The sequence below is a fragment of the Castor canadensis genome, chromosome 3 (genome assembly GCF_047511655.1).
Source record: "Castor canadensis chromosome 3, mCasCan1.hap1v2, whole genome shotgun sequence".
Taxonomy (NCBI): domain Eukaryota; kingdom Metazoa; phylum Chordata; class Mammalia; order Rodentia; family Castoridae; genus Castor; species Castor canadensis.
In genome coordinates this window covers 131,893,697-131,920,386 of record NC_133388.1, presented here as the reverse complement: position 1 = coordinate 131,920,386, position 26,690 = coordinate 131,893,697, and the positions used below count along the sequence as shown (strand labels likewise).

The 26,690-nt window shown below is 38.4% G+C and overlaps 1 protein-coding gene across 2 annotated transcripts in view; it reads left to right on the top strand.

Moving 5' to 3' along the window:
• Xkr4 (XK related 4) overlaps positions 1-19,814 on the top strand; it is a 404,161-nt gene extending 384,347 nt beyond the window's left edge. The window contains exons 3-4 of one of the 2 annotated variants that reach the window (XR_012446344.1): positions 5,017-7,167; positions 16,135-19,814. Coding sequence is in view for 1 of the 2 variants with exons in the window: in XM_020188108.2 (XP_020043697.1) it covers positions 5,017-5,963 (947 nt within the window). In the remaining variant the exon portion in view is untranslated. Of the gene's footprint in view, positions 1-5,016; positions 7,951-16,134 lie in introns of those variants that run through there. The other variant, XM_020188108.2, reaches the window with a different exon arrangement.
• The last annotated feature ends 6,876 nt before the right edge of the window (positions 19,815-26,690 follow it).

Genomic DNA, 26,690 nt, shown 5'->3' with positions numbered 1-26,690 from the left:
TTCCCTCTCATTCTGAGAAAGCTATTGTATTAACAGGGAGATAAAGGGAGCAATAGTGTTCTTTCAGGGAGAAGGCATAAGTTGTCACCTACAGACAAAGTGCTTCCAGGTGAGGTCTGAACTAAACAGACAGACACAGAGCTCCAGAGCTCAAAAAGGCTGGTGGTCAGGATGGGCTTTTGCTGCCTGCTGAGTTAGAGATTCAAGGCAAGGAGAGAATGGGATGACCCAGGCTGACAAGGGAAGAGGACCCAGTACTGCATCCCAAGCAATGACAATAGCTCATGGACTAGCAAACAAAAATGAGGAGGCAAGAAATAACAGGGGGGAAAACAGACGACCAATCTGAAATGAAGAAGAGATAAGATCAAGTGGATGGTGTTTCCTGGGATAATAGAGGCTGCTTATGCATTTGTAAGGCCAAAGAAGGAGCTCATGGAGAGAGGAGTGGAATACAGATGAGGTGGGATCACCACCAGGGTCTGTTCTGGATGAAGCAGAGGGTAGTTTGGGGGCAGATTAAGGACAATTTTCATCTGAGAGAAGTGGAAGGCAGGAAGGAGGGAAGATAAATCATTTAACCTCTCAAAAGTGAGACTCAATTTCTTTCCTATAAAATGAGATCATTGCACTAGGTAAGGTTGGAAACCTCATCATCAATTCTAACATTTTAAGAAATAATATCCCTCTGAGCCCCCTCTAGCTGTTTTTGCAGTTTGATCTTGGAGTGAAGCTTTTGTAAATGATATGCTATTCATTATTTTGAAATATAACACAGAGAGACACGCTATTTATGGCCTGGGATCACTGAAGGAATCTATATTTTAATATTTTAATGATGTGGGAAGAATATTATCGCTCAATGTCACTTATATATTCCTGCCTGAAACTGTAAGCTGAATGCAACCATGAGGAAAGAGCAGACAAACCGAAAGTAAGAATCATTGTCTTTCATTTTTGAGATACTGTTTGCTTCAAAACATGAATGTCATGAAAGGCAAAGAAAGCTTATGGAAATATTCCAGATTAAAGAAAACTAAGTTGATATAGCAACTAATTGTGATACCTTTTCCTAGACTCAATCCTGTCCCAGAAGAAAAATGTCTGCAGTGGGCATTGTGAGATAAATCGATGAAAGTGAAATATTGAGGGTGAATTAGAAGAAAGTATTGTATCAATGTTGCATCAGTTGAAGTTCACTGATGCACCCATCAGTGAATAAGTGAGTAAGTTCACTTATTTACCCATTCATGGTAAATAAGTATAGGTGCACGTTAGGGTGAGTTGCTAGAGAGAGAGCAAGCATAAAGACAAAGCAGTGAAGTCATACGATGGTCTGGACAACAGAGGTACAAGTGTTCAAGGTGCTATTTTAGTTTTTCCGTAAGTTTGACATTATTTTCAAATAAAAACTTAAAGAATGCGTTGTTAGCTAAAGGAGTGTTCAGAGTTCTGTGTCCTGTGTCATAAAAAGTTCTAGAGACCTGTACTCCAATAATAAGGCAGTGCTTTCCTGAAGGGATCTATCTTAGCACTGGAAATAACCTAGCTGATCTTATTTACATAAAGAGCAAAAGACCTCAGCAATTCTGAGGCAGGTGTGATTGTGTAATTGATCTATTGTAATTTGTAATCAGTGAAACTTGTTTATTGAAGGTGGAGTAGAAAAACTGCATTGGAAAAAGAGTGTTGAGAGACTTATTTCTACAATGACTCCATATTTCTGTTCAGATATGTATTTGTCTTATAAAATTAATTGATAAAGCAGAAGAAAATCACAATCAAATGAAGAAAAGAAAATCTAATTGTTGCTAAAGCAGGGAATTTATAAAAAGAGTGGCCAAGGTGGACATGAAGGTCCTGGTTCATGTAGATTCTTTTAGTTGCAAGATGTGTATATAGAAAGTAAAGCCTGAGCCAGGTGTGGTGGTGCATGCCTGTGATCCCAGCTACTTGGAAGGTGAGGCAGGAGGATTGTGAGTTCAAAGCCAGCCAAAGGAAAGGTAGCACAATTCCATCTCAGAAACGAAAGGGCTGGGAGCACAGCTTAAGCAGTAGAGTGTTTGCCTAGCATGTGCAAGACCTTGGGTTCAATCCCCAGTACTGAAAAACAAAAAAAGGAAAGAGAGAAGAAAACAAAAGAACAAAAGAAGGAAGGAAGGAAAGCAAAGCCTATAGGAGGTGTTTGCTTTCAACTGCCAGCACATCACCTAGAGGCCCCAGAATGTGAAGCAAAGGCTGAATTATTCTTTTGGACATGCAGCACAATGGGTGAAGATTACAGAGGATTATGCACAATGCTGGTGTTTTTATTGTTTCCTGTTTGTTGACAGACAATTTTATGATGCTGTATACTTAGTTTGTTACTACACTGTTGGGCATACTTTTGAAATGTTTCAGGTTTCTGGGGATTTTCAGATTTTGGAATGTGTGCATATACATACACAGATACCTTAGAGATGGGACCCAAGTCAAACCCAAGATACATTTATGTCTCATATACACCTTGCACACATAGCCAGAAGTGGTAACTTGAGACAATGTTTTTAGTGCACCTGTATTTTGATTGTGACCCATCATATGAAGTCAGGTGTGGAATTTTTCATTTGTAGTATCATGTGGGTGTCCCCAAAGTTTTGGATTTTGGAGCACTTAAGATTTTGAATTTTAGAGGCTGAAGGTGTGGCTCGAGAGGCAGAGCACCTGCCTAGCATTGAGCTCAATGCTCTGAGTTCAAACCTCAATACTGCCAAAAAAAAAAAGATGTTGAATCTTTTAATTAGGGATGCTCAACCTGTATTTTTTTTTCACTGCTTCGGAAAACAGATTTAAGTAACATCTTCCTGTGCAAACTGGTAGAAAACTGTCTTCCAGAACCACTCAGGGGGTTCTTTGGTTTGCAGCAACCTGACAGATAATGCAGTCATCTTCCTGAAGGTGGCGCTGTGGCTGAGCGCTTGCAGAAGGAGGCTGGCTTATGAAAAGAGGAGGGGCCCAGCTTAAAAGCATAGAGTTCTGTCCATTCAAGAGGTTGCTGGTGCATGGCTGTAACCCAAACACTCCTGAGGTTGAGGAAGGACGATCTGGAGATCAAGGCCAGCCTGGGCTGGGTAGCTAGACTCTATTTCAAAAACACAGAAAGACAAGAGTCTGCAAGTCTGCAAATAGCACAGATTTACAGGGAGTGGGCTATGAGCAGCTTCTATGCCATGCAAAGGTGTTGAAATTAAAATGGCATGACCCTTTGTTCTTTCATCCTAGATTCCTTACGAATAGATTGTCACACAGTCATTATTGTGTCACTTTTTTCTTCCCCTCCTCTCACTTTGTTCATGATTTTGAACTTTGCGCCTTCTTTCTCTTTTCACTTCTGAATTTGCTGTATAATTGATGTTGCTGTTTTTCATTGCATAGAAACTGAATTATCATAAACTCCTTTGTGTACTAGTCTCTGACTTACCTAGAAATATTGCCATAGGCAGCTGTCTGTGTCTTACAGCAATGAAAGACTTTTGTTCTGGCCAGAAAAATACCTAAAGATCCTAGTGCCCATATCTGGGCATTCTGCTAGTAGGAGGAAGTATGAGAAGTGGCTTTAAAAAATATTTTCTTTATCAGTAATTATTGTTGGAGTTCACCTTAATCAAGGAAGATGGGTAAGAAATGATTGTTGGAGTTAAGTTTTTTTGTCTATCAATTAATGTGTCCCTTTTCTACAAGAGTTGCTTTTTTAAATTCATTTTTGAAAGATGGTAGACAACAGGGTTATTCTTTCTATAAAAAGAAAAATACCAATTCTATCATAAGCTCTTGGCAATCAACACACTTTCTATTATTCCAAAGGGGGAGAAAAACTATAAGTGGCCTGGTTGTGATTAATAATAGATCTGATGAAGGAAAAGCCAGGTATCTTGTTAAGCTGGACTTTACAATATATGAGTCCTTTCTTGGTCTTGAAAAGTCTTGGTTTAACTCCTTAAGTAAACCAGTCACAACACAGATTGTCACAACGTCCCAGTGACAAAGTGTAATGCTCCAAAAGAGCACTCTTCCAGGAGGCTGCTGTGTTTTTAGGTGAGCCCTGCCTGAACCATAAACATCAACTTTGGGTCAGGGAAGATGGAGTAAGAGTGCAGGAAAGTCATGGAAATGCTTCCTAAAGTTTGGAAAGCAACTTTTAGAAAGAATGTTAACCAAATGGGGCTGATAATGATAAAAATAAGAGAAGTGGCTGAAAAGGGATTTCAATAAAGTTTTTAATTTATGGAAGGCTAAGAGATGAATGACAGTGGGCAGCTATTTCTTCTTTGAAGGGAAAGGCAGCAGACAGACAGAAGCTGCAGGAAGAGGACCCTTACATTAGAAGGAAAAACATACCAAGTTGCAGAAGAAAGGATGCTAAGCTTGTTCTTTTAATTCCTGCCCTTCTGTTGAAGAAAGAGTAAGCTGTCTTTGAGTACAGACTACATTTATTCTTGCACAGAAGCAGAAAGTGAACCAGCTATCCCTTAGGTTTCCTGTGATGCTGTGTCCCTTTAACCACAGACTATCCAAACTGAGAGGGAGTCCTGGAGATCATTGCTTTATAAACGAGGACACTGGTTTCAATGATTGTCTAAGGTCATACAGGTAACAAATGGTTGTGGAACGACAGCCCAGTTTTGTCAACCTTGAGCCCATGGTTGTTTTCCTTATTACACAAAACTACCTCTTTCTTCTACTTACACCAAATACACAGGAAGCTAAATCCCACCCCATTTCCAGATCTCAGACTCCATGCTGGTTTTGATTAGCAGTCCCATTAGCTTCAGGCCTTCTCCAGATGGCTGTCGCCTCAAAGAGGACAGTTACTACAACCCCCATGTGAATGTTTAGTCCAGTTAAAACTTAAAGAAATTAAGAACTTCTGCTGAGGTCAAAGTTAGCCTGTCCCAAACCACCAGCTCAGTTTGACTTGACTTCAGGGCCATCACTGCATTTCACTTTTAACAGATGTCTTCCTATTTGCCTTCCTAGGTTTCACAGCAGCAGCCTCCCTCGTGTCCTTGGCTTGGGCCCTGGCCTCCTACCAGAAGGCCCTGAGGGACTCTCGAGATGACAAGAAGCCTATCAGCTACATGGCTGTCATCATCCAGTTCTGCTGGCACTTCTTCACCATCGCCGCCAGGGTCATCACTTTCGCACTCTTCGCCTCAGTTTTCCAGCTCTACTTTGGGATCTTCATTGTCCTCCATTGGTGCATCATGACCTTCTGGATCGTCCACTGTGAGACAGAATTCTGTATCACCAAATGGGAAGAGATTGTGTTTGACATGGTGGTAGGGATCATCTATATCTTCAGTTGGTTCAATGTCAAGGAAGGCAGGACACGCTGCAGGCTGTTCATTTACTATTTTGTGATCCTTTTGGAAAACACAGCCTTGAGCGCACTCTGGTACCTCTACAAGGCTCCCCAGATTGCAGATGCGTTTGCCATTCCAGCGCTGTGTGTGGTATTCAGCAGCTTTTTAACCGGTATTGTTTTTATGCTGATGTACTATGCCTTCTTCCACCCTAATGGCCCCAGATTCGGGCAATCACCAAGTTGTGCTTGTGAGGACCCCGTCACTGCCTTCTCTCTGCCCCCAGAGGTGGCCACAAGCACCCTCCGGTCCATCTCCAACAACCGCAGTGTCGTCAGTGACCGTGATCAGAAACTTGCAGAGAGGGATGGGTGTGTACCTGTGTTTCAGGTGAGGCCCACAGCCGCATCCACCCCATCATCTCGCCCACCACGGATTGAAGAATCAGTCATTAAAATTGACCTGTTTAGGAATAGGTACCCAGCGTGGGAGAGACACGTGTTGGACCGAAGCCTACGAAAGGCCATTTTAGCCTTTGAATGTTCCCCGTCTCCTCCAAGGCTGCAGTACAAAGATGATGCCCTTATTCAGGAGCGGTTGGAATATGAAACCACTTTATAAAACAAGAAGATCTGCAGGAGTCACAATGTCCAGATGAAGGGGTGACAGCAGGGTTGTGGCAATAATGACACTTCATCCTAGAGTAGGGCAAGAACTCAAATGTTCTTAGTCTGACCATCAACGTGATTGTGGTTTGATCTCCCATCAGCTGACTGCCTGCTGCTGGTCCCTTTTCCAACCAGCACTGCCAAGAGTCTCTTACTCCGCCTGATGGGGCAGCACAGATTGGTATGACTGTTGCTACCACACTCCTTCTCAATCTTGGAGCGCATCCACAAGAGGGCACCATTATTATGGAAAATCTTGCCTCCAATCAATTGGGTGTTTTCATGGAGTTAACTGATTTTTACATAAATATATTCAGTAACACACACACACACACACAACAACAACATTCCTCTGTCAAAACAGCTTAGGTGATTTTCCTTGACTCAAAGCACTGATTCCCATAGGAATAGAAGAACAAAAAGACAGAGAGAATATATCCCTCAAGACTGCAGAAAAAAAAAATAGTACTGCTTAGAAAAGCATTCATAAACCATTTTCTCATTTGGAAACAAACATCGTGTGTGAAAAAGCTATCCACTGGACATCAAACTCAAGTGTGTTTACACATGTATTAGCATCCCTGGAGCAGTTCATTTTCTACACATTCTGAGATTCATTTTTTCTTTTTAAGTTTTCAGTTGAGAACATCCTTTATGACAGAAATCCTATGCAGCATATGTATGGCTTTGACAAGACCAAGGAGCTCAATAACTTCATGATGCAGATTAAATGATAGTCACGATTCAGTATTCAACTGCAAAAGTTTAATACATGCACAAAGAGTAATTAGGGAGCAGGGGGGTGCAAAACGAGAATCTGATTCCCAGGAGCGTGCACCTCACATTGGAATATAGGGGCAGAGCCAGAGGGAAAGGGGCTGTAACCAGATCTCTTTCCGAATGTAGAATTTGTGACTTGCTCTGTGTGTGTGTAGGCAGGTATGAGTCCAGAAGACACCATGCCACGTCTTTCTAGTGCCAAATTCCATCTAACCACAGGACTGACATGGAAGCCCCAGCAACTGAGAACAAGTGGCATGGGCCCCCCAAAGGCAGACAAGAGAAGGATCAATCAAGTTCTCCACTGTGTATAGTCTTACCCACCCCAATCTAAGGTCAAAGTGACGTGTCTTCTAGAGGCTTTGGGACACCTTTTAGTAAGTATGAGCATACACATGCAATGAATATGCTATGAGGAAACCTGAACTGATTGAGGGCTTATCACTCTTATCAGCTAAGATTTGTATTTGAATCATCTGTAAAGTTACATTCTTACAACAAGCTTCTGGGTTTTAAATACCTCCGTACAGCAAGTAAACGTTCCCTGCTTTCAGTTCTCAGTGTCCTTGGTCATGGTGCTTTTTGTTGCATTAAAAGTGCCGGTCAAACTTTGATAGTATTTTTTTATAGTTGGTGCAGAGTGGAATAACTCATGGATTATTTCAATATTTTTGTAATAAAAAATATAGGGTATACATATAGGCATCATTGCTTTTTTTTATAGACCTGGAATTGTTTAAAATACTTTAAGCATCATAATCACTTGGGATGTCAGCAACTGGTCCACAAATTCATCAGCCTGCCTCAGAAGTTTGAAAACACTTGTCTTTTGTGAGATCACCCTACTTTGCAAGTTGGTGCCCCCAGGAACCTGGCCAGGGGTGCTATCAGAATATCAGGTGAAGAGAGAAACAGCCTAACTAGAAAGGGCTTGTCAAGACTGGCCAATGTTTCCCAGGAAAACAAAGATGTAAATGATTACTGTCATCCATCCATCAGAACAAACGACCACAGTGGAAGATGTCTTAACTTCCTTCCCTGGTTTTATATGAACCAACTGATATTAAAAGTTAGTCAAGTCATAGTCAAAAAAAAAAAAAAAGAAAATAGTCAATGCCATTTAATTATTCACTTATTTGAACTATCCAATTCACCTAAAATAGCCAAGTTTTAGAGCTACCACCTGTAATGGATGTGTCATTCAGAGACCGCTGTCCTCAAGATGACATCCACAGGAAGTGACAGAGGACTCAACCTAGAATTTCTTTTGGTACAAAGCTCCAAAACAATACTTTAAAAGGCAGACAACTTTTATCAGTAGACATGTTTCCTTGTACATCATGATTTCATCCTCCAAGCAAGATTTCCTTTAAAATACCCTAATCTTTTGTTGGGATGTGGAAGGATTACCTAGCCATCCGCAAAGTTCCAAGAGGGTACTCTTCTTATCAGCACGTGGGGAAACTTTCCACCCCCACTGTAGGAGGAAAATGTAATCATTTTGGCAAATTCTTCACTTTTGTGCAGAACCATGAGTTATTTGCTTCATTAGTTCCAAGACAACTTTTAAGTGATAATCTTTGGAAGTTGATTTCTCAGTTCAACTATGCCTTTGATTTCAAGAGTAACTAACAGATCACAGTATAATAGTGTCAAGCAACACAAACATAACCGGCCCCTTCGCTCTTCAGTCATGTAAGTGTTAAGTTATTTTTCAACTTGATCTCGATCTCACAGATAACAAACATATTTAGAGTTGAAACTGTCATAATGTAAAGGAAAGTTAATGTTCCAGTCTCTTTTAGAGGTGAGGTTGGCAGTCAGGAGGGTGTAAGAACCTTGAATTTTACAATAATTTCTCAAATACTGTAAATATTCTGTTACCTGACATCCTTGAAGATTGTTTTAGCTAGTAATGAATTCTTGTTAAGGAGATGGTTTTTCTACCATGTCATATATTACAGCTTTTCAAAAGATTATGAGAAAGGAAAAAAATGAAAGAAAGAAAATGGCTTCAAGGGTTAGTCATGATTTAATCTGAATCCATGATTCAGAAAGCCTGACACGGCCTCAGACAGTTGTGGCAAGGACAGAGGCACAGAATTAGAATACTAGGATCAAAGACATCCTCAATGTACAAAGGAACAAAATTTGACTTCTCTATTTATATTTTAACTCTTTCTAAAATTTCATTTACATCTGACATTAAACCCTCTGCAAGAACAGGGATAACTGGATAAGTGACAGCACACAAATGCAATGATGGATGCTTACCCTCAGCCAGGATTTCCTGGGCCCGTGTCTACTTTCATTCCATGAAGAGAAGGGTCTGCTCTTAGCATTCACTGTTTGCATGGGATCATGGTGTTTTCTAAAGGAAAAATATTATGATTTTTCTTTGAAACTAAATTTCTAAATGTATCCACACTTGAGGAAAAAAAAATATATATATATATGTGAACACACACAAATCTATATCTAAACTATACTAAGAGTTTGAGTAATCATGTGGAAGAAAAAAATTTTTTTCCATAAGTCGAAGTTTGGTCATCCAAAATGACTATGTCTTTTAAATCCTCTTTGCATACTTGCATTGTTTACTTAACTATGTATGATCTAGTTCAGTAACATTGACTTTGCTGACACTCAGTTACTATTCAGTTATCATGAATACTGTTAACCCAACGAATGAAACAAATTCTCTTACCAACAGGTCAAGATTATGATTTTGATTTTGCTAATACTCAAGTATTAGCAAAAGATAACATACAAAGATAATCCAAAGATAAAAGTAAAATGAAGAATTTATGGTTAATTCCTAAATGTCCAATTTATGTTGCATTATGAACAAATGAAGTGATAGTGCTGACCAATTAAATAGCTTAAATCTCAGTGACTGTTTTTTTCATCATACATGAGTGTGTTACTAAAGTAACACATATAAACCTTGATACATATAAAGTGTGTTTTATTGACACACTTGTAGAGAAGCTTTACCTACTCCATTTTCAAAATCAACCATGTTTACAATACATGCCTAAAAGACCTTAACACATTGTGAACATCAATTGAAAATACCTACAGATAATTCCATGCTTCTTAGCTTGAACAAACATCAAATTCATTCCTTAAAGAGCTTTAAAGCAGTGTCATTTCAAAATTTCTTTCACTGAACAGATTGAATTGAGCAAAGAAAACCTCTGCGGTCCATACTAGGATTATGTTAGAGTGAACATTTACTTTCAAATTACCAAATGCCATTGAGCAGAAGCAAGTTCTGACACAATGTTTAGACAAGAATGCAGAGATTTTTTTCCTAATGAACCATTTTCTAGACTAAATATATGCTCCCTTGCATTCTCCACACATCTTTGCCATTAGCCATTACTGTTTCTATATAAAGCTTGGATGAGACGCCTGCGTTTTTATGTTTCTAAAGAGATTTCCTTAAAACCTTTTTTAAAAATAGCTCAGACTGTCTTTCAGAATCTAGCTCAGAGACTGGGTACAGTGCAGGCTGACAGTGCAGCAGGACTGAGGGGGTCCTTGGTATCATTTCAATGATGGATGCAGATCACTTCATATTTCTGCATCTCAGAGATCCAGTGTCACTTATGAAAACAATCAAAATCATTGCTTCTGCCAGCTTGTGACTCATGACATTCCTCCTACCACGAGATGCTCAGGTGCCTCAAAGGATGGGCCACTTCCTTCTAGCCTCATTTCTGAGTGTCTCCTTAACCTGTATCACTCTGTCAAATGATCTATATGTCGGATGGCATCTCCTCTCTTCGCTGGGGCACAGCACCTGAGGGGCAGCACCAGGACACTTTAGAGCTCTCTGTCAACATATGCCTTATCCATTTACCGTCCTGAAAATGGGCACAGGGAAAGAGACTCAAAACATGCCTGTGATCGACAGCCTCAACAGGATCATTACTCATGCTAAAGCAAAACTGAGGAATGTGGGCGGAATTGTATAAAAACATAATGAGCCATTTAATTTTGCTAATTGTGGCAATTAGGCTAGCTCACAAGCAGCCTGCTCCTACAGTAGAAAGCCAAATGGAAGATGTGGCAAACAGCCATGTGCCCACGGAAATGAGGGGTTCAGAAACACTCCCTGGAGTGGCTGAGGGGTAGAGTGGTTTCACCATCCATCTGATGCATTTTATCTAGATTCTGCAAGGAAAATAATGACTAGACTTTTCTTGTGTTGCATGCAGTGATCTAGCCCAGAACTGACTTTGCAGAAGTCAGCAAACCTGGTAGCCTGTTTCTGCTAAGGAACGATGGCTGAATATCCCTGACATGTGTATTTGTTTTGCTGAAATGTTTTCATATTATGCTGGCCTAGGCCTCATCAGAAACAAACTAAACTGAATTTATGCTTTGGTTATTTTCTTTGCCCTTAGATTTTCTTGCAGTTCCATTCTTTTTTTGTTCTGTTTTATTTCCAACAGTACTGGGGATTGAACCTGAAGCCTTGAACTTGCTTGCTAAGCAAGAGCACTATCACTTGAGCCATGCTCCCACCTTTCATTCCCATTTAATAGCTTACCAAGAGTGAGAGCTTACTGTGTGACTAGCACTGTGCTAAAGATCACACTTAGTCCTCACAACCAATCATGAGAAAAATATCATTTCCAGGTGATGAAACTTCAGCTCAGAGATGTTAAACACTTAGCAAAGGCTCCACAACTAGGGAAGAGTGGAGCTGCCAACTTCTAATAACTGAAAGACCTTCTAGAAGCCCAGTGAATGTTCCACCAAAATCTATCCCTGAATTGGCAAATCTTCAGGAGAAACAGAATCATGTTCTGATGATCCAATTTTTCAAAGAACATTTCATTTTTTAAAGTCAAAGATGTCTTCCAAAATGAAAACCTTAAAAAAAGTCAGCATTGAAAAATAGAAGTCTCTATCACTTGTAACTAAATTTTACATTGACTCTCATTCCAACAACCATGACGCCCTCCATGGCCCTACTCTACACCAAATTAAGTGAGAAATGTAAATTAACCAAATTAAGTGAGAAATATAAATTAACCTGATGTTTCTTCTCATGTATCCTATTCATGTATGGTACTGTCATCCCATTAGGTGGCTGAAAAATATCTAAACCCCATTACTTATTTTGATGAGGGGAGAAAGAGAGAGGGAGAACAGAGGGAGGGAGGGACAGAATGAAGAAGGGAGGAAGGGAGGAAGGAAGAAAGGAAGGAAGGAAGGAGAGAAGGAAGGAAGTCTTTGAAGTGAAAAGTAAAATCATTTTCATATTATAAGGTAATTCTGCCATTGCCATCATTTTCCCCTAAATTTTACTTAATATCTTGCAGGTCACAAATGTAATATTTAATAGTTATTAAACCATTAGCTCAAACCATCATATAAGTCTAGAAACCTTACCTTAATTCTAAGGGTTACATGCAAAGAATATAGAAAGTGTTTATCAAATATTTATTGAGTTGAATTATAAAATAATTGATGTATTATTTCCCTCTCACTTTAAATGTAGCATATGTGAAGGTCAACAAGATGGAGTTGTAACCCCAATGATGTTGTTGTATATGAAGCTGTGTGTGTGTTGTTTGAACTGCTGCTAAAAGGGTAGCAAATAAGAAACCAAAAACTTTCTCAATTCCGATGTTTATTTTTTAAAAATATCTTCAATGATCAACCTGAATGTATTCAAGCAATCCTCTATCTTCCTACTTTGATTTGGTTTAAGCAGATTTTTAGGTGCTCAGGTTGAATTAAAAGTTACTAATGTTTATAGACGAGAACATCTAAAAAGAAATTTAAATGGTATTTGTAAGCCTTATTTTATAGATGAGACAACTGAGGCTGAAAGAGATCGGGTGACTTTTGTAATCAGCATCACACTACCCCTTACTGATTCCCTCAGTCCTGCATTTAACAAGCTAGACTTCTGTGACCGTGGCCATTGGGTCACCCAGTGGAGCACACAGGAATCCTGCAGCTCAGCAGCTCAGTTTCGTGGTTTGTGGCCCAACCACTTTCCGACTTTGCATCCAACTCTTCTGCACCATCACACTGCTACTTCTCTTTTCAGTATCTATATTTAATTCTGCATTGAAACAATGAAGATGCATAAGTTTTTCCAAGACTACCCTATAAGCCTCACAATAAACAATTACCACTTGTAGTGACAAATATACAGTAATGATGTAAATGTGAAGATAAATCAGCATTACATGACTGCCAATAAAGAGAAAAAGAGCTTTATAACTTGTTTTTATGGATTTCCAACAGCAAAGATTTTTTGAACCAAAGTCACAAAGCAACAACAACAATAACAAAAATGAAATATGCTCTTGGCACAGTGTTTGACTCAACACCATCATCTCTGAATAACCTTGATCACAGTCCTGAGAATTTCTTTCAAGAAAAGGCATGAAATTAGGTAGGCTCCTAAGGGTCTGACGTTTTCCAAGTGGTCATTGGTCTGGCTTTGAGGAGAGCAGCCTTCGTTAGCACTTGTTCTCTGCAGCAGGCTGGTTATTTAGGGAGAACACATTTCTATATTCATATATATTTTTACATATGCATATATATATTATATATATATCTTATTCATATCAGCTAGTCTTACTTGGGAAGTCATTCTAAAGCCACTCGTCTCATAGGGCAGCACCATGCTACATGACATGTTGGGAGACAGGGCGGCCAGCCTCAGTGCCTTGTGGACACTTACACTAGCAGTGGACCAATGCACACATCACTCCTGCAATGTGGCAGAGACTGGTTGACTTTCCACTGATGTATGGAGCATATTGGTAAAGATCACCCTCAACCTGAACTAGTTGTATCTAAATGAAATCATTTAGGTGATGTATGTAAGCCCATTGGCCCTCTATGGAGTAAAAGGAAATGGAAGAAAATGTATTAATTTGTATTTTTGTATTTTTAAATTTATTGGGAGAGGACTCATTGTGACATTTGCATATGTGCTTACAATGTATCTTAATTAGATTCACCACCTCCATCATTCTCCCTCATTCCCCCTCCCTCCTTAGAAGAATTTCAACAGATTTCATGTTCTGTTTTCATACAAGTATACAAAGTACCTCTACCACACTCTCCCTCCTTCACCCTCTCTGTTTACCCTCCCCCCTCCCACTGGTACATATCCACAGATAGGACCTGTTTTACCTTCCTGACCTTCATTATTTTAAGTGCACATTGATTGTTCAAGGGGGATTCACCTTAGTATTTCACACATGTATATATGGTACTTTAATCAAATTAACCTTCTCTATTACTCTTTCTCTATTGCCCTGCTCTCCCATCATTCAACAGCATATAGTACATTTCACTATACTATCTTCATACACAGATGCAACTGTGGTTCAATACTATTCACTCTCTATCGTTCTCTTTTCTTTTCCTAACTCCCCATATTCCCCTCAGATGGACCCACTATCACAATCATGTTTTCTCTCTCCTCTCTCTCTCTTTCTCTCTCCATGTATGTATATATATGCATATAAGATCATATGTGTATTTATGTATGCATTTATCTTATAAGTTTAGTTTCCACATATGAGGGAAAACATGCTACTTTTGTCCTTCTGAACCTGGCTTTCTTCACTTTCCATGATGTTCTCCAGTTCTATCCATTTACATGCACACAACATAATTTCATTCTTTTTTTAATGGCTGAATAATAATACTCTGTATTTGCTTAATCCATTAGTCAGTAGTGGGACATCTGGGCTGTTTCCATAGCTTGGCTGTTGTGAGTAGTGCTGCAACAGACATGGGTGTGCAAGGGTCTGTGTTGTATCTTGGTGCAATATATATGTCCAGGAGTGATATCACTGGATCATAGGGTAGGTCTGTTTTCAGTTTTTTGAGGAATCTCCATACTGTTTTCCACAGAAGTTACACTAATTTACATTCCCATCAACAGTGTATAAGGGTTCCTTCCCCTCTCCCCTCCCTGTCCTTGCCAGCATTTGCAGTTGTTTGTGATTTTGCTGATAGCCATTCTGACTTGAGTGAGGTGAAATCTCAATGTCATTTTGATTTACATTTCCTTTAAGGCCGAGGATGTTCAGCATTTCCTCATGTAAAAATATATTAATTTTTATAAGCACAGAATAATTGAAAGAGTTCTTGCTGAGTCGCAGTAATCATTAACAAAAGAGTTAAGGTAATAATGTTGCTATGTCCAGACCACAATTTGTAGGTTCAAGCCACCAGCATTGCCACATTATCGCTGTCTTAGCCAACACCACACACACACACACACACATACACACACATACACACGCGCGCGTGTGCGCACACACATGCACACACACACACACACACACAGAGTTACTGATAAAATGTTTACAGAGCAAAAATCATGTTTAACATCAAATTAGTTAATCAAAATAATATGCAAATATTACCAGCACCGTGCAACACAAAATTTTCTCTTGTGCTATTATTGAAGCCTGTCACCTACTCTGTTATTAGAATTTCAGAAAGTGTAAGGTTTTGTATTTTTATTATACTTCCATCTACCAAATTAAGGAGGTTGGGCCTTCCTTTCTCTACTGCTTAATTTGCATTAAAATGGAATTAATCAAATTCTTACTTCAAGTGCTGCAAATAGGAACAAATGGAGATGTTGTGTTTAAGCTGATTTAATTTCACTGTTGTGGTGGCATTCTGGCATGGAATTGCAGCCAATCAACACTTTTAATTATTTCAAATTAATTCATTATCAGTACGTTCTAAAACACCCCCAAGTGTGTTGAAAAATATATTTGGAGTTTCTCTCATTGTAAGAAATTCCTATTTTGATTACAAACCAGTAGAGCAGGTCTTAATGGACACCTGTATTTCAATCCATTGTGATTCTGGAAAAAAGAGCTCTGGCATTTCAGTGTGGTGGGCTGGGCAGCACTACTTGCTCACATAGCAATTAAACTCTGACCTATGGTTTTCTGTGGAGTCCCTGTGATTTCTTACTCTATTCAAAACAGTACAAATAGAACATCATTGTGTAATCAAAGGGACCTGTCAACTAGTAAGAGAATTCTCACTTTATATCCTGTTTTCAAAAAACTAAAATACTGGACTTCCTTATTAACCTTTGCAGTGTGTTGGGCGTGAAAAGGACATGGATCTCCAAAGTATGTTTTGAAAGCCTCGGGTGAAACATTTCCCCTGGTCTGAATCAGAAGTGTGGTATTCTATGAAAAGAAGTAAATCTCTCCTGCCCTAAGAAGGGGAAGGGTGACAGTGAGCCCGTCACACTCGGTAACAGTCTAGGTGTCACAAAGCAGCACGTTGCTGATGCTATTGATTCCCTTCTTTTCTTACAGAAACATCTTGGAACTTGTCAAGTTTTACTGAAGGTGATTTGCAGTTAATTAATTCAACAGACACTTTAATCTTGCAAATTCTTGACTTGTAATATTGTAATCAAGCTACTGCAAGGGAATGTTTATCAGTTAGTGCAAAAGGAGCATTTGGTTCAGCACTAGCCAGTACGTGCCCAGGCCTGAGGAGAAAGACTTCCATGAAGTATTGCTAATGAAATCGTGCTACCTGGTTTCTCAACATTGATGCTGCGACTATTCATCCACTCCCTTTGTCTTTGCCAGTAAGCACTATTTGGAAAAAAAATAAGTTAGTGATCCCTGGGAGCTTGCACAACTCAAGAGAGTGGGGGTGGGTCATGGAGACTTGTGGCAAATGGATTCAAATCCATCTGTTGGAAATGAAAAACAATGTCACTGTCATCTGCTTAATAACTGATCTGTGTGAGTATGGCTGCTGATTTTACTTTGTTTCGTGAGACTACCATTGTCAACATCATAATAACCAATTTGTAAAGCTTGAATTTATCATTCAGTTCCAGAGGTCAAATCTGCATGGATATAGCTATTGCATAATATGATACTTGCCAGTGGTGGTGACTAATATTCATTTCTATGTGGAATCAGCTGACCTGTTGCTTCTTGGATCCCACAAAACCTTGGTTGTGAGCTTAAAGACTACCAACCTGATCTTCTTAATGCCTACATTTTTACTTAGAAGTAAATGGGTGGTCTCAGAATTAAAATTCATAGTCCTTTCCTACTTCTCTTCTTTCTGAGAAAGGTAAAAATAAAGTGGCCATAAGTTATCATATCAGAGTTTCATTATATACAGAAGATTCAGGCATCCTGTGCTCTTTTAAGGTTTTCCGTCAATCTTTTGGTATCAGTTTTAGGAGTTAGCCCTAGATGAACTAGTGGAAGTCATCAGATATATCCAATAAGCAATCTAAAAGGAAAATAAAAAGAAGAAGGGATCATTTTTGGGGGTTCTCAAAGATGTTTCTCTTTCCTAAGTGATCATCTTAGTGGTTACGTCCAAGATGTTCCAAGAGCTACTGAATGACATTTTCATTTATCAGTGCTAGTATCATGGCAAGTAATTTTTCAGAACTAGCTATTGGCATAAGCCCTAAAATTGAGTGGTAGAAAAATGGTCTATTCCTGTGTGACTTGTTTTCAATTGCCAGGCAATGAAAACTAGCAAGTTGAGGAAAATGTTCATTTCTTAGATCACAGAGCCAACATAGGTACAAACATGCACTGTAGTATACAATGAGCTGGTTGACTATGGGGGTATAGGAGCAATAAAAAAGTCCTCTTCAACAAGGCTTATGGGTAAGAGTGACCACAGAGTCACTGGTGTTGCATCACAGAGTTTCTATTAATGTAGAGAAAACCTGTCCATACCTTTTCACAGAGAAAAAATCAAAGTAGTCACTGCCATTCTGTAACTGTGACAACAGATATGTCCCCTTATAATAGGCGAAGGCAGAACTAAAATGGGAAGATGGAGGAGATGTAGGTGGCTTTATCTCTAGGACAGGCTCTCTCCTTACGAACCCCTTGGGGTAGCTTCCCTTGATTGTTGGCACCTGCACTGCTCTGTACACCAAGAGCTTCTGAAGAATCAGAAGACAAGGTATTTGAAGGTATTGTAAGTCACTCTTGCTTGTCGAACATGACCCATTTAAATATCCCTCTCTAAATAGCAACAGCAATGAGATTCAGGGTTACCATGGCCTTACTCACCATCCCATTGTAAATACATCATGATATCACAAGAGCCTCTGTGTTCAAACTCACTCAACCAGGTTTACCAGTATTAGATTCTTTGAAACATAGTTTGGATCTTGATACTACCAGTCATCTAGTCGATGTATCTTTTCTCAAGTTGAAAAAAGGATTCTTTTAAGAATGATTTTCAGAATAATGGAAGTGGAAAAAAAAAAGACAGTTAAGCAATTTTTCAATGTAGACAAAACCACTGGACCATTGACAGCCCTAAAGCTCTGATTCTTCCTCTTGACTAAGTTTCCTTTCTTTTGTGGGCTTTTGACATTTGAATTTTCCAGATGATTGCTGAACCATCTTCACTAAACCAAAGCAGACACTACAGAGTTATTAAAAAATAAAGACTGTCCACATGAATGCAAATAGCCCAGTGAAAAGCGAAGAAGTAGGTCCCTCGAGTGGTAAATTTGGTCTTCAAGCCACCAAACATCTGGATACTGAGTGGAAGGGTCTAGATGTTTGCAGCATAGCGTTCTCTGTCTGGTTGTCTGGTGAAGTCTAGATAGACAAACTGCTCAGGTTTTGTAGGAATTGGACTTTTTTTGTGTGGTAATCAATTGCTGGTGATATTCTGCTGCTAAAAGTCTCTTTGTTGTGCAAAGAGAAATAAATAATGCAGAGCAAATGTTATCTGATTTTTATTTACTTTCGGCAAATGCATGAATGGAAATAGGATTGGAAGGCTCTCTCCTGGGTGTTCTACGTGTGACTGCCACTCCCTTCAGAACAACAGGTCTTAGAACCTTCCACTGGGCTCTTGCCAAGCATGGAGACTTTTTTTCAGCTTTTGCTCTCCTGCTGTTTGCAAATCTTAATCATTCACAAAGTCTACTTAAAAGAATTGTTCAAGGGAAATATAAATTTGTTAACTTCTTATTGTCCAAATGAAAGTTTTAACTTTAAGTTATCCTTATTATACCTCCTAATGTAAAAATGGCTTAAACTGCTTGATGCTATTCATGGTGAATTTTATGGTGTCAACGGGACAAAAGAAAGCTATTTTTTCCCAAATCAAACATAATATGTAACTTTTTGGGTTTTGTTTGTTGATGTCATTGCAATTGCCAAGAACTAATATGAATACTGCATATTAGTATTTTCCTTGTAGTCACTGCTACAATTCCCCAGAACACAAGAAACAGTTGACATCAAAGGAAACTCACCTTCCAGAAGGAAATATTGGGATGTTCATACTGACTCTTGTACTCATGGTTGTTGTTGATGTTTCTTCCTTGTAAAGTAGGAATTTGATCTTGTTTCTTCTGCTTTGGCTCTAGGTTGTTGAACATGTGTATTTCCTTAAGTTGTCTGCTGACCCCGTTTATTGAGCTGCAGCTTGGCAGAAAAACACACACACAAGCTGTTCAGACCAATTTTCTTTTAAGAAAATTTCTGTTGCAAAACTTTCCCTGTAGAAAGCACACAGAGCACTGAAAGGTATCTAGCTATGCAAAGATCTTGAGGGATTTCCAAAGACAATCTAAATGTTCGAAGGTCCTTAGTAGGTAGGCTTTGATTGTGTCAAATTCTCCATTCACTGCCAGATTAGAATGACTTCATGGGGTAGGCAATAAAGTTCTTTGTTGGGTATTTCCTTGCCTCAGATGTGGACATTTCTCTGAACAACCAATGGGTCCTACCTGTGTATCAAGGGCCACCAGCCACCTCTGTGTGTCAACACCCTGTGCTGTTTTGTAGGCTCCTCTGGAGAACAGGCCCTGGCTGCAGCCCACATACCTGTAAAAACTTTGAGAACCCGCAGATGTGTGCATCAAACCAATTTGACTTTGCTTTACTTTTTCCCTATGATTTTCCCTTTTCTCTACATCCTTTACCCAATCTTTTTACATTTATGTTATTGACAAGATGTTTAGCTGATTTTGCAACAAAGAAGTACTAGTCTTTTTTGTTATCTTTAATTATGAGATAACTGATACGGAATTCATGGTTTTGTGGAAAAGCAAAATCCCTGTGTTGAATATAATGACGGTTTTAAAGATACTTAAATATACTCTATGACACAATATCCTTTTACACTATGGAATATATTCCTTCCTGGACGCAGGAACCTGAAGAGCTATTGTCCAGTGATAGGAACCAAGGAACTAGGAATCTACCCACACTTGAGTTCTAATCCCTGGTCCATCGCTTCAGCCTCTGAAACTCACGTTGGCCTCATTTTTTTCCACGTGTGAAAAGGAGAGGATGTTTATTTACCTACCTCACAGGGTGTCATGAAGACTAATGACAGCTAGTAAAGCACTTTGATGTTAGAAAGCCCTGTCACTCTTGCTAGCCAGCAGGGACACAGAGGAAAAGTACCCACAGCAGAGAAGACAGGCTAGGAAGGGGGCAGTGCAATCATCTGAGGACCACAACAAAACAGCAATAACTATCTGAGCAAAGAATCCAAGTATTCTTCATCATTTAATGTAGGTAAAACTTTCCCTTCAAAGATCTAAGTAGAATTTTAAACGATTATCTTTTTAATGAGAAAATTAACTCCTTTCATAAAGACATTGAGACTCTTCGAATAGATGGACTGGTTTCCTCTTAACCAAAATGAATTTTGCTAAATGTTTATGTAAATGCACCTGGAACCCCTGGCTCCTGCTGATGTCTGAGATTTGCATGTCTGGCCCCAGATCCATTTTCCAGAGCTCTGTGATGCCCTAGTCATGTCCAGGGCGTTCTGAAATCTACTCCTGTAAGGGAGAAGGGGTGTCTCTAACAGATATTATTAAGAATAAGTTGTTGGTCATTTACGCTGGGTTTCCTTTTTATATCTAAGATGACACATGTCTCCCTTTATAGCCCAATAGAAAGAACTAAAGCCTTCTTCCTGCTTGGAACTCGTGAGTTGATTTCATTCACATTATAAACGTATTTTAAATATTTCAGTGAATTGTTTACACAAGGGCTTCAGCAATATATCAACATCCCCATGCTTTTATTTGTATACATGTGAATTCTACTAAAGGACAAAAGGAAATGGTTAAAAAAGAAAAACCTCAGAGAACATTCTGTATGACTTCCCCACATTTTCCTTTGCTTAAATAATGAAATCTGATTGGAACTGAAGCTAAGTCATATGATTGGGGCTTATAAATATTTATAACTTTTGAGTCATAGAAGCAATATTATGAAGTAAGAACACTGCAAGAGACCATACCTATGATGCAGATAATGTTTTAGTGACGTGGCTTCATGAAGCAAAGTTACTGTATATGTATATATTTACCTTCATTTGATAACCGTATTTATTTGCAAAAGAAATTTTCAAACTCTTAAATCATTGAAATAGGGCTTCAGAAAGTTTATCTTGAGGATGGGTTTCAAATCTTATCATCCTTGGAGATGATTATATTGAAACAATCTCTTCTGGATTTAATGGTATATCAGTCTTAAAATTTCAAATTGTTTAAACATTCCTGATGCATAGTGTTAAGCTTTCTAAAGCATGGCTTTAACATAAATAATGCTCTGATCCATTAAAAAAAAAGACATCTGTACTGCCACACCAGACTTACTATTTTGATAGATCAGTCTTAGGAGTACAGTAAGTCAAAAATTAATTTGGACATTCCTGGCTTCCTCCCCCGCCCTCCCCACCCCCCCATTCCTAGCATTGATTTTTCTTTCTGACAGAATGTCCCTTTTACCAGGAAAAGAAATATCTATTTTTATTTGGTGTTGCACAAGAAAACTAGTTAACTATTTGGACTAGATGGAGAGGCCTGCAGTGGAAAGGGAACCTTTTCAGGTGGGTTTGCTAGGATGAGGGGAAGGAAGCAGGGAGACTATGTAATGGGAAGCTTTGATGACAAAGGTACAAAACAGAATCAAAGCATGTTAGAGCTGCTTAACTCTTTGGAATGATAGTCTAAATTCTTCATCAAACAGATGAGAACAAAAGAGGCAACATGTTATTCAGATATAAGCTACACATCTAATTGCTGAGAGGAAGGAGACTCTTCCTAAGGCTTTGTAGATCGCATGGAACCCTCCAGAGCCCTTCTTGAAAACAAACTCAGAAAAAAAGGTTTTAGCAAAGATACATGTGATTTTACTGCCATGGAAAGGTTATTCTGTAAACATCACACACAAGTGCTTTGTAAATGTAGTTGTCAGTTTTCACAGCTACTTCTGATTAACATTCTATTCCATAAACAAGTGATTAAAAAATACATGTGGAAAGTCTCCTTAGCTCAAAGGGAATGTCTCCCAACTTATTTATACCTGACCATATCACTGGCATATTATTTTCACAAAACTCCTTTCATACCTAGATGCTGGGGAATAAATGAATGAGTGAATGCTTTGGTCAACTGCTCCAAGTCCCACCTGAAGCCTTTTTTGGTCAACAGGGCAGGGTGAAAGAAGATCATAGTGAGAGCCTTGCCTCTACTAAATACTTTCTGCTTTCCTTTTCAGTAGCCAGACAGGTCAGTCCCCTTGTTTCCTATTCTCACAAGGCAGAAGCAACCGATGACCCAGACATTTCCGCCCTCTTTGAAACCAAATAGAACACTGAAATTTAGGGCTAAGACAAGAATGTTAAAATGAGAGCAAAATCATCCTTCCTATTGGTTCTTTTCTCAGTTTTTTGCTAATTTCTTTTTACAGTTAGGATTGGAGTTCTAGTAATGACGAATCATGTGATTTTATGTGATGGCTTCAGTACAGAAATGGTAGGGATACAAACTCCATCCGTACTGACATGCTACCTAGCAGATTGGAAACAAATAACACTACAGCTAATTCTCTGGTTTAACTAGTACCATCTAATGGAAAGACAGAAAGACGTTGCTCAGCATTAAACCAGTGCACAACAGAAACCTGCTTCCAAATGACAAGGAATTTTGCTACTGCCATTGGTCCCTCATTCTCCAGTTTTGTTTTGTTTCAGTCAATAAGTTTCACATCTAACTACCTCAGCTACCATCATTTTATTTAGAAACATGAACTCATACACTTTGCAATCAACAAGTCTTTTCATTTCAAATTTCAAAAGGATACTTGAAGGTGCAAAGCAATTTTCCAAAATTCATAGATGACATAAGGAACCCAACCGCAGGAGGCTGGCTGTTCCTCTTTTTTTTCATTCCTAAGTTTGGTTTGGGGTGAAATCTTTTCCACTCAACAAGAGAGGCTGCTCTATATTTACTTAATTTGCCTTACACGTTTTGTGCTTCTTTCTCTATTCAGTTTTCTTTGTTGCTTTAAGTCTATCTGAAAAATAAATGCAGATGAACAGCAAAAAGAAGAGAATGGACCACTGATTTCTCGGTTCCCTGCTGTCCTTGGTCTGCATGACATTTCGAATGTGCAAAATTGCCATTTCTGTGTTTCTCTCTCCATTACAGAAATCAGTTGTGCATGTAGGGAAGGGTGATGACTCCCCCTGGAACAGCACAGTGCCCGGACCTGAATGAAAACCTTTGGTGGTTCTTGTGCTTTTACTTTGTAAACATTGTACAAATGTATTTGAAATTTTATTTGAGACAAAGAATTAACCAAGTTATTAAATTGTTTTCCTTTCTGTAAATATATATATTCAAATTCCATGTATCCAAACATCCCTTTGGCATTGGGATTGTCAGCGTGTCTTTCTTGGCTGGAGGCAGCGGCGGTCTCAGGACGGTGACCGAGTGCTCCGGCCAAAGCACAGTGCGTGGAGTGTTTGATGTACTACAGAACCATGGCTATTTTGGTCTGTTAAGTAAGTTGCAATTTGTGATGAGATGAAGTGGAACATAGTACTTCATAATGAGTCAATTTCCTTGGTTACCTGATTTTTCTTGTAAAACTTTAAAAAAAAAAGAAAACTTGAAATTTTATATATTTGGATTTTGTAGATTTTTTTTTATTTTATTGCAACACAAGGTACCAAAATCATTAAATAAAGTACACTGTGGTCATTTTAACAAAAAGTCTGTTCCTGATTTTTTCCTAACTCCAGGAAGAGAGCAGAACAGGTATAAGTGGAGAGGAAAGAGACAAAGGTCACGTGCACAGGTGTATTCTCACAACACTGGGATTCAAATCCGAAAATAAGCAAAGCTTATGAGTACTGACATATTTGAAACACACCTAAAATTAAGTAACTTAATTTTTCTTTTATTTTTTAAGGCAGGGTCAGGCTGGCCTTGAACCTGAGATCTTCCTGCCTTAACCTCTCAGCCGGGCTACAAGTACACATCTTTGCACTCAGCTTCGTTTTTAAAAAATGTTTCTTTACTTATTTTATTTCTAAGACGTTCTAAAGAATGTCCTTCTAGAACCACTATAAAAGCAAAGAAAGGTTTGAGATCATAGAGGCTTAAAAATGGAAATAAATTGTTTAAATATAAGTAAAAGAAAAATTGTCCACATACAAATATACTTCTTAAAGGATATTTCTCAGTGCTTTCTTTTGCTATGAATTACGCTTATGTTTTACGCAATTGTTCTCCCTCAAATAGTCTGATTTTTATTACTTTAAAGAATTTCTGTGTTTTCTATATGGTTGGTATGAATTCTGCAGCTTTACAAAGCCTTGCTTTGTAAAATGTTAAAAGACACCAGTAGCCTAAGATCTGCCCCTAAATGTTGAAGCTGCTGTGGATAATAACCTAGAAATAGGTGAAAAAAGAATGAGGAGAAACAAAGACCTGAAAACACTTTTCCAAGACTCATTGGTTGCTTTTTTAGAGCAACTTACTACAATATTCCTTTTTTCTAATTGAGTGAGCAACACATGTTAAATGTAAAAACATTTGAAATCCACCATTTTGGTGGGTTCATTCAAATCTTTTTTACATCATGTCTATTTTAACTCTGTTCATTTAACAAACATTTTTAAAACTCATAACTATGTGCCATGCATGGTATTAAGGTTATAAATAGGAATAAAACATATTTTCTTCTTAAAGGAATACAGTCTGGTAGGGGAAGGAGACCAGATACACTAATTATGATATTATTTGTTGGTGAAAGCAAAGATGAAAAAAAAAAGTGCTCAGAGTATTATAGAACCAATTAACATAATCTGTGAGGGATTGGGGGAGGTCACAACTTGCCTGGATTCCAGTCAGTGGCTGCAGAATGCGTACCTCCTTGTTGGACCATAGTGGACATGAGTGACCAGTAAGCATCTCCTAGGCTGAGCTACTGAATTGGGAGTTCTTCAGAACAGGATGCCGCCTTTCCTCACTTGGACAGAAATATCACATGGACCAGGGGCACACAGCAGCTCACCTGGGTTTGATGAAGTCTGAAGACTCCACTTGAGGTCTAACCAAAGAGGAAAACAATGGACGTCTGTATTTTTTCATTTCTCTGCAATGAGTGAGAGTTGTTATTACAATCTGAAAACAAAATTTAGATTGAAGGGGAGATTTTTTTAAAAAGAAAAACCTATCATAATCCTAATTAGAAATTTAGTGTTTAATAAAAAATATAATTTTCATCTAATTAATCTAATCTAAAAATATAATACAATTCCAAACAAAGCCCCAGAGTTATTTGTAAAACTTGGAAATGTGATCATAAAGTATGACTGAAGAGTAAATGTACTAGAATAACCAACTTTTTTTTTTTAATTAAATAAGGGACCCACAATAGGAAAAGGGGACCAGTAACTAGAGAAAAGGTTAGATCAAAAAGAATTAACCTAGAAGGTAACACCCACGCACAGGAAATCAATGTGAGTCAATGCCCTGTATAGCTATCCTTATCTCAACCAGCAAAACCCCTTGTTCCTTCCTATTATTGCTTATACTCTCTCTACAACAAACTTAGAGATAAGGGCAAAATAGTTTCTGCTGGGTATTGAGGGGGGGGAGCGGGAGGGGGTGGAGTGGGTGGTAAGGGAGGGGGTGGGGGCAGGGGGGAGAAATGAACCAAGCCTTGTATGCACATATGAATAATAAAAGAAAAATGAAAAAAAAATAAATAAATAAATAAGGGACCCAATAAAATCTTGCTCTCCCAACATATTATGAGCTATAATAATAAGCAGACAGCTTATTATTATATATATTTGCTGCCAGCAAATAATAAGCAGACAGCTTATTATTATATATATTTGCTGCCAGCAAAGCTATATATAAATCAATAAAATCCCTCCCCAAACTACAACAGAATCTGCCATATTTAAATAAAGTGAATTTAGTATATGGTAATTTAAAATCATGGAGAAAGGATGGCCTCGTCAATAGATGGTCACTACTAGGGACATCGCCTTACTCAAAAGTGAGATCAAACAGTGGAAGACAGAAGATGAAAAGGCTACAAGGCCCTTGTAGCACTCTGAGAGAAGCACAACAAAAAGAGTATATTGGTATTATATTGAAATGAAAATTGTCTTCTGTGTTTTATTCTAAATGCAAGAGAAAGAGAATATAATCAATAATCATAGATACAATTTCCTTTACTTCCTTTAAAGAAGAAACACAAGTGTCCAAAGACAACTGGTAAGAATAGCAAAGCTCATTAGATTGGACAAATGTCCTCAAACATATATGATGTTTACTTTTTAAATATTTTTATTGTTGTGCTCAGTGGGGGTACATTGGAGTGTTTACAAAGGTTCACAAAGATGTTTATAACAGAAAATTGAAAATAACTAATCAACACACAATAAGAAATTAAATTATGGCACATCATTACATTGAAACACCCTGTAACAATTAAAAATCATGAATACTTTAAGATAACTTTGCTATAATAAATAACAATAGTAATAATCAAAATTTATGAAAGTAAAGAACAGAGGGCATATT